The sequence below is a fragment of the Phaseolus vulgaris genome, chromosome 11 (genome assembly GCF_000499845.2).
Source record: "Phaseolus vulgaris cultivar G19833 chromosome 11, P. vulgaris v2.0, whole genome shotgun sequence".
In the NCBI taxonomy this organism is placed as follows: domain Eukaryota; kingdom Viridiplantae; phylum Streptophyta; class Magnoliopsida; order Fabales; family Fabaceae; genus Phaseolus; species Phaseolus vulgaris.
Window position 1 is genome coordinate 7,678,975 of NC_023749.2, and position 8,122 is coordinate 7,687,096.

General features: G+C 32.3%; 1 protein-coding gene across 2 annotated transcripts; it reads right to left on the reverse strand.

Annotated features, from left to right (window-relative positions):
* Positions 1-2,491: 2,491 nt before the first annotated feature.
* LOC137831263 (uncharacterized) lies at positions 2,492-7,879 on the reverse strand. 2 transcript variants are annotated; one of them, XM_068638874.1, is made up of 10 exons: positions 7,572-7,879; positions 6,965-7,012; positions 6,135-6,251; positions 4,654-5,103; positions 4,064-4,503; positions 3,831-3,930; positions 3,612-3,671; positions 3,238-3,327; positions 2,997-3,116; positions 2,492-2,903 (listed from the first exon to the last, which is right to left on the reverse strand). In XM_068638874.1, the coding sequence occupies exons 1-10, from the start codon at positions 7,623-7,625 to the stop codon at positions 2,586-2,588; spliced, it is 1,797 nt and encodes a 598-aa protein (XP_068494975.1). In that variant the 5' UTR covers positions 7,626-7,879; the 3' UTR covers positions 2,492-2,585. The 2 variants fall into 2 exon arrangements, with proteins under 2 accessions (XP_068494975.1, XP_068494966.1); XM_068638865.1 differs by having other exon boundaries at positions 6,965-7,015; positions 7,572-7,875.
* Positions 7,880-8,122: the final 243 nt, after the last annotated feature.

Here is an 8,122-nt window from a genome sequence, read left to right on the forward strand (position 1 = left end):
ACAAACTAACAATTTGATTCCAAACTTCCCAATATTATCATATATTCTTCTTTCATATGATTTACACCTTAAATCATCCATCATATTATAAAGAAATAATATAAATTCTCCTTACTTTGATTGAAACAAACTTATATATAATAATTCCTTCATAGTTTTCCCATTAACACTATCAACCTAGGTAAAGCTTTCAAAAATTTAGTCATATACACTGACAACATCTCTCTTTAACATAAACCTTAGAAAAAAATTAACTAAAACTTAGATAAAATTGATTCTCCTTACCAAAATCAAAATATTCAAATAGTTCAAATTGTTCTATACACTATAACTAATTCATTTCAAAATCTAATATTAAAATATTGTCGAGTCTTAAAGGGTGCATAATTTATAATTGAGATGTAATTGGTATTCTACCTCCTTTTACAATATTAATGCACATAATTATAAAATGCAATTACTTTTCAATCGTAATGTCTGTAGGTCTAATTCTCCATATTCTGTATTCAATTCAAAGATATTATTCATTACAACTTCCTTATAGCTTAATCATGCACCTCTGTTTTTACTAAACACAATTATTTTTTCACTGTTGATTAAAAAAAATTAATTTTTTTTATCACAACAATTATATCAAATTTTTCAAAATATAATTTCAATTGAAAAACATTGACTTTCAAATTGCAAAGTTAAATGGATTTTAATGTCGAATTATCTACAAGCTCAATTCCACATGGCTTATGAAATCACTCCAACCTTTATTTAGGTAATTTTTTACACTCTTATTTATTCATTATCTTTTGTGTCTTGTAAATTTTTTTATATAAATATTATAAATTAATTAAATAAATTATTTTGATTTAATAAATAGTTATGTACTTTTTAATATTATGCACCTATTTTAAAAACTCGATGGTGAGGATAATTCAAACTTGCTTTTATAGAGTAACTATGTAAAGACCTAGAAACAATACTTTTATTAAGACTTAGACGGTTTAAGATTTAAATCTGTATTTAACCCATCAAAGGTCGAAATCGTATTTTTTTAATTTTAATAAAAAAATTAAATTTGGGAAACAAGATCATAAAGAATAAAAATATAATTAAACTATAAAAGGATTATCTCTAGAAAATATAAAATTGTTTGGAGAAATTCATGCAAAGGGGTATGCATGGAACAAAAATATATAAAGGAGTTATCTTTAGGCACATTCTCCCTGCACCCAACACATTCTAACTGGCACCCAATTACTTAATAGTAAAAGACGAATATACCCTTAATGAAATTCTGAAAATTATAATTGTGATATGCACCCAATCACCTGCACCAACCCTATTCTTCTCTTCTTCCATTCCATTGTGCCTGCCGCAGCCACCGTAAGCCACCGTGTTGTGCAGCCACCGTGAGCAAGTTTGTTGTCCAACCACCGTGAGCGACGTTCTTCTCCATTCTTCTGCACCCACCGTGACCTCCATTATCGTAGGCAGAGCACCAGATTCGAAGGTACGTCATGCTTCCGGATATTTTTATCCATAAGTGAGTGAGAGTTGCGGATATTTTTATCCGCAAGTGACTTTTGAGAGGTGCAGATATTTTTATCCGTAAGGGAGTTTGGGGTCCGAATATTTTTATCCGTAAGTTTGTTTTGACTTACGGATATTTTTATCCGGAATATAGTTGGGTCCGGATATTTTTATCCGTAGGCACAACTGTGGCTGGCTTCCGGATATTTTTATCCGTAGGCACAACTGTGGCTTCCGGATATTTTTATCCGTAAGCAACGATTAGTTCCGGATATTTTTATCCGTAAGCAACGAGCAATTCCGGATATTTTTATCCGTAAATGAAGAAGACAAGGGCATTTTAGGATTTTTAAAAGTGTGTCGGGTGCCAGTCACAATTGATCGGGTGCAGGAAGCAATTGCCTTATCTTTAACAACTGCATCCATATATGAAACTCTAGCCCAGGCCCATTGGTAGTCATAAAAAATTTGCTGGGTTCAGAAGTTTGCTGTTGAATGTGCTCTTCATATTCGATTTCTTAAATTAAAAAAAAAGAAAAAGAAAAATGGAAGAGATTATAATTAAATTATTTAAATTAAAAATATGGATTACTGTCAAAATATCCAAAGGCAACAGTATACAGGATATTAGGAAATATGTGTCAATGTTCATAGCATATGGAAACTCATTTAGCAAACTCACTCACAGTATATTTCTTTTTTAATTTACAAAAAAAGATAAGAAAATTTGTTAATTTAGTTAACAGAATTAAATTTGGTAACAATTCATATTATTCTTAAATTATATTTTTGGGTCACTTTAACTTTTTCTGATTTCAAATAATTATATATCAATAGAATAAATAATATATGCATTATGATGATAATATACCATATAAAACTTAAGAAAATTTTGGAAGATTCTATGTAACTGTTGGTGGCTCTCCAAAGATAACAAATAGAGGAAGAGAGAAAGGGGTTGGTGTAGTGCAAGATGGTTCAAGAAGTACCCTTTTTAATATTTTGTATACTCAAAGTTTTATCAGTTAACAAAAAGAAGAAGTGTTACATACAATGTACATTTATATTGTCAACAAATACTGGAATTCATAGTCATAGGGTATCTTTTCAACAATGGTAGAAGCCTTCACAGAATTAGTATTATTGTGGCCTCTAAAGCAATCCACCATTGATTTCCTTAGAGTGCCTGATGTTGGTAACTGGCTACATACCCACTCCACCAACAATTCTATATCTGCAGCAAAATCAAGCATGTTTATGAGAAGAAGCTCTGGAAATCCTATTCTTTTGGTGCTAGTGGCTAGAATTGAAGCTTGAAGATAGTCTAGTTTTGATTTCTCCAATTCAGTTGTAACTCCATCTGCTGTGTATATCCTCACCTGCATCAAGTGCATATCATTTTCTTAAGATTAAAAGTAATCTTTTAAGTGGGGAAAACCAATTCATAGATGTTATTGAGCAGAAGAACTTACAGCAGGAGAAGAACGAGTTCCACAACACAGAGCAAATGTGACATTAGGATCAACAAACTCAAGTCCATAAAGTTCACGAACAACTGATTCTTTCTCTTCCCACTCACCCTTATGCTGAACCTAAACCACCACATAGATACATTGTTTTGGAGATATATCAATTGTAACAAAATTAAAGCTTAGTTTGTTTCAGTATTTAGAAGAACAAGAATAAAGTAACTGATCTTGTTTCATTGTTTACCTCTTTCATGTTAGAAATATCTCGTTTCCTCAATATGAAATGCTCTATTGTTTGAGCATTTATTAGGTTGCCTCCTACATTGAGGGTTGCCTGCACAGAAGTGAGTTCAATTTAACATCAAGAAAATGTTTCTTTAATTAAGACATGTTTAAGATTTGTATATAGATTTATAAGCTTTTCAAAACAAAAACATAAACATAAACAAATTGTCTCAGTTAGTTAGTTGTCTTCTCATTTAAACTGGACAAATTAAAATCTAAAAAAAACAAAGAATACTTTTTTGTCCTTAATTATAGCACCTGTCAAGAAAACATGGCAGATTCCAGAGGCCAGAAACAGGATAAGTAACATCTATATCAAGATTTTTAATGTACCTTGTTCATCAATGCAAGTAGTTTCTCTGGGGTGGATGGCACTCCATATTGGATAAATCCCTGAAACAAGACAAATACGTTAATCATAGTCCGATCTATGTCCTAGAATTCTCATTCATCAGATTGGTCATGAATCAAATTCCTCTTAATCTGATGTCACTACAACGATAATATGCAGAGAGATTTAAAAAAGAGAAAAGCAGGAAATTTCTACTATACATGCATGATACAAGCATTGTACACGTTGATCCAGAATGCTAATTTCTGTTGGTTTGTAAGGCTTTTCAAGTCAACTGTTTGAAGATTGCTCATCAAGATTCTGCAGACCACAACAAAACTGTTACTTTAAATTTTGTTCACTTGCCCATGGACCACTCAATTGCCAAGTAGACTTACAAAGTTTTCAAACATTTTGATTCTTCTCATAAATGTAGATATCATCCATGCCATACCTTAACTTCCTTAGTAATGGTATAGAGGATGGACTTGAGATAAACTTGGGATCCATAGAGCTGGAAGTGAATATAACCAGGTTCTTGTAAGGACCAATGTCCCTTGGAATGGACTCTTCTGTGTTAAAGATACCATAAGGGTCTTGCTGCCTAAATTCCTTTTGCAACAAGTGGCTTGGTTTTGGGTTTGACCCAGTATCCACTCTGAAGCTTCTTGAGCTTAAAGAAGAGTGCACAGACCTTGAAATGGGCCCTGATTTCTCCAATTCCATTGCTCTTGATGTTCTGAGTAGTCTTACATATATGAAATTCAAACACTTCATGATGCTCTCAGAGAGCTTGTTGGGTTGCCACTTGAGATCATTCTCTTCTGACAGAAGTGGATCCAATAGTGATCTAGTTGGGAGATCCAAGTACATCTCTGGATTGCGTTCCCGCAGCTAAAAATAGTAAAATTGCATATTAGCAAATTCACACTGTTGACAACAATATCTAATAATTTTTTCACACTGTAACCATATAAAAACATACTTTAATGAAGGAAAACAAAGCTACAATATACATGGATGGGAAAACTGGCATGCATGTACCTTGGGAGATGGATGACGAGGGTCACGCATAGGTGAGGGAGGTTTTACTATCCCATTTTTTCTTGGAATTCTTTCTTGAAATTTCACATCTTCTTGGAACTTATTTTCTTTCTGTTCTACAGAAGTTTTCAGAAAACCTGCTTTTTCATTAAGACTGAAGTCATTGAGATTGTAATCACCCTTTATAGCTTTGCTTATGAAATGCAACGCCTTGGTTTCAAATGCCATCCTTTCTTGAACACTTCTGCGAATAGGACTAGGATTTGGAAGCGGAGAAGCTGATAAGTGATTGTTAGAATTACTCAAATTCCCTTGATTCCACGTTTTAGACTTTGATTCCTTGGTCACTTCTTGTTCATGTTTCAAACCAGCTTGGAGTTGGCTTATTTGGCTTTCAAGTCGTGCAATTTCACTCTCTACCATCACTAGCTCTCCTAGCAGTTCTCTTATCTGCACATAATTTGCATAATTAATGTTACCAACTTTATAACTTGAAACTCTACTTTCAACATATAAAATTCCAATTAAACTATCCTAAACATATTCCCTACATTTTATGTTTATAACTTCTAGACTTAATTCCTAAACCGAGGTGATGAATAAGGCAAAACAGAAAACAATTATGAAATACTTTAACTCAAATCAACCTTAAAAATACTACCAAAAAAACTCTTTAATCACTTTCTAAAACTCTTTAATAAATTTTGGTTCACCTTATTTTTAATTTAATGAGTGTTTTCTTTCTAATTTTTTAAATTTCAATAAATTTTAATCATGATCAAATATGTATTAAAATATATATTAGAAAATGTGTTATTATTCTTCAATCAACCATATATACATCCTCACTTTCACTACAAGAAAATAATTAAATAAAAACTATTTTTAACAATTAAATTGATTAAATTATTTTAACAACTAAAAAAATTATTAATATATAAAATGGTTTCTAAATTGATATCTAATTAACTATTAATTAGATATCAATAATTTTTTTAGTTGTTAAAATAATATATAATATAGTCAATTTAGTGATTAATTATTTTTTTCTCCAGATATTAATTTTTATTGAATGATTTTCTTCTAGTTACTCATTTTCTGAAAAATACATCTTTACTCTAAAATAATTAATTGGATAACTTCTGCACACCATAAATGTGTGCACAACATTGAATTGAGATAAATTAAAACAATTTAGGAACTCAGTTGTTGCATTTATAAACCTTGATGGATATATACTTAATAAGGAAATAAGATTTTTTTTTTCAATTTTAAAGTAGGTAGTTAAGACCCTATGCAAACATCACAATGGTCTAACTTACTCTATCTATTAGCCCATATCCCTAAGCGATACTTCCAAAGCACTAACATAAGCCCATAGTACTTACCAAAATGAAATTTTGAATAAGGTCTACCACTCTACAAGAGAAAGAAAGCAATAACAAAATAGAAAATTGTGATTGAGGAGATGATTATATTACCTTGGGTGAAAGAAAATTGGGAATTGATATAGCTGACCCATTTGGTCTATTATGCACCATCTCCAAAATCTCATGAAACTTTTCTTCTTGGTTCAACAACCTTTGAAGCATAGCAATCTGTTTATTACATAGTAAAAAATCATATGTAATTTTCTCACCAAGTAGAAATGACACATGTATCCGTAAAAAGAGTACACATTCCCTAAATTTGTCCTCATTAATTATATACACTTAATGGGTTGAACACCTAAACCATAACACGAATGTGTACAAATTTTCCCATTTAAGGGTGTGCCTTTGAGGGTATGGTTCTCATTCACTGCTCGTACTTTCCATTGTCACAAATAGTAAACCTATAGTTCGAAAGTTTGTACGAAGTATTGCTATACTTTGACATAATGATGAATCCAGTGGTAGCTTTTTCAAAAGGAGAGCGACACTTTTCATTCCTATATTGATTACTGTTGCAGACCAACATCTTAAAGATGGTATGCCTAAAACCTATAGAGAGCCATACTCTACCAAGATCAAATCAATAATATTCTTCATTTGGTTATGTGTGGCGTTAAATGGCACATGTTAAGTTAACTGATAGGAAGATGAAATTCTTGTGCAAATTGCAATTAGTAGTCACGTGTACTCAAATGTTTTCATGAAAGAAAAAAACTCAAGTTTTCATGTACAAAAACTAATTTTGAATCATCACGCATTGAAATGAGGATGCAGCAGTTGAAGAGATTAAGATAATTTAAGAGATTAGATTCTCATCCTCTGCATGGTAATTAGAATTTGCCATCAAAATGTGTCGTGTGTATTATGAATGCAAATACCTCTCTTTCAAGTTCCTCTCTCTTTTGCCGCCCAGTAATTTTCTTTTTCTTCTGCAGACAAAGAACAAGAAAGGGAAAAGTGTTTCAGAATAGTGTACACATATTTTTGTTATCTGAAGTTCTGAATACAAACAATTTGCTTTATCAAAGAATACAAAAGAAGCATAACACCAAAACAAGAGAGAGAGAGACAGAGAAATACAAATAAAAAAAACCAACCACATATGTCTTCATCTTAAACACTTAACATACTCCATGTACATTGATTCGATTAATTGTCTTGTATATGTTAGATTATGATATTTACCTTTTGCAAAACAACACTCTTATTGATGCATGCCTATACACATGGTACAACTTTCCTACAGTAAACTAAAAACCAGTTTTATTGAACTCTCTGAGATCACAATTTGAACTACAATACTTCGCTTTTTAGGATCATTGTGACCATAACACGATTACAATAGCAACTTCAGGAATCGTTTTTGTCTATAATTTCTCAGACTATCAATGATATGACAAAACTATGATCAGGATTGTAATTTAAAACCATGCTATAGACGACTGATGATGCTAAAAAATTTGTTAATGGGATTAATAGTCTTACAATAATCTGAGAAGGAGAGTGAAGAGATGATGAGAAATCTACTTGAGGGTCCATGGAGGTGCAACCAAGCTTGAAGGCACCCCAACGTCTGGAAGGGACATTAAAACAACAACGGAGGGAGGGGCTGTGAGGTTCATGGAAGTAGAAGTGTTGGTGAGGGGATGATGACAGAATCTTGGGGCCAAAGAAAGAGCTTGTGTGGGTTGATGTAGGAGTAGTTGACGTTTGAGAGTGAATGAGACATAAGGGGATTTTGGTTTTGTAGAGTGTTTGAGAAGGTGAGAAGGAGCTTTCAGGAGGAGGGTGTTCATGAAGTTGGTTCAGGCACAGAGATAATAACCGTCTTTGTTGAGGTTGTGGATGCTGGTGGGAGTGGGACATCATGCACAGAAAAAAAAAAGAGGATGTTTGGTTTGGTCTCTTGGCGTAGCTTGCAATCCTGGTTTAATTTTTGAGAGTACCTGCCATTGCTCATTCCAATCCTAAGTTCCTTTCTAATTACATGACTTTAAGTAAAGCTACCCTTCTCCTTTTTGTGTTTTACTTTTATA

What these genes read in the sequence shown, in the direction of transcription:
- LOC137831263 (XM_068638865.1), bottom strand. Translation starts at nt 7,625, where the DNA reads ATGGACCCTCAAGTAGATTTCTCATCATCTCTTCACTCTCCTTCTCAG. An exon ending in CTCGTCATCCATCTCCCAAG is followed by an intron (nt 4,504 to 4,653) that starts GTACATGCATGC and finishes TACTATTTTTAG; the next exon opens with CTGCGGGAACGCAATCCAGA. An exon ending in ACAATGCTTGTATCATGCAT is followed by an intron (nt 3,672 to 3,830) that starts GTATAGTAGAAA and finishes GTCTTGTTTCAG; the next exon opens with GGATTTATCCAATATGGAGT.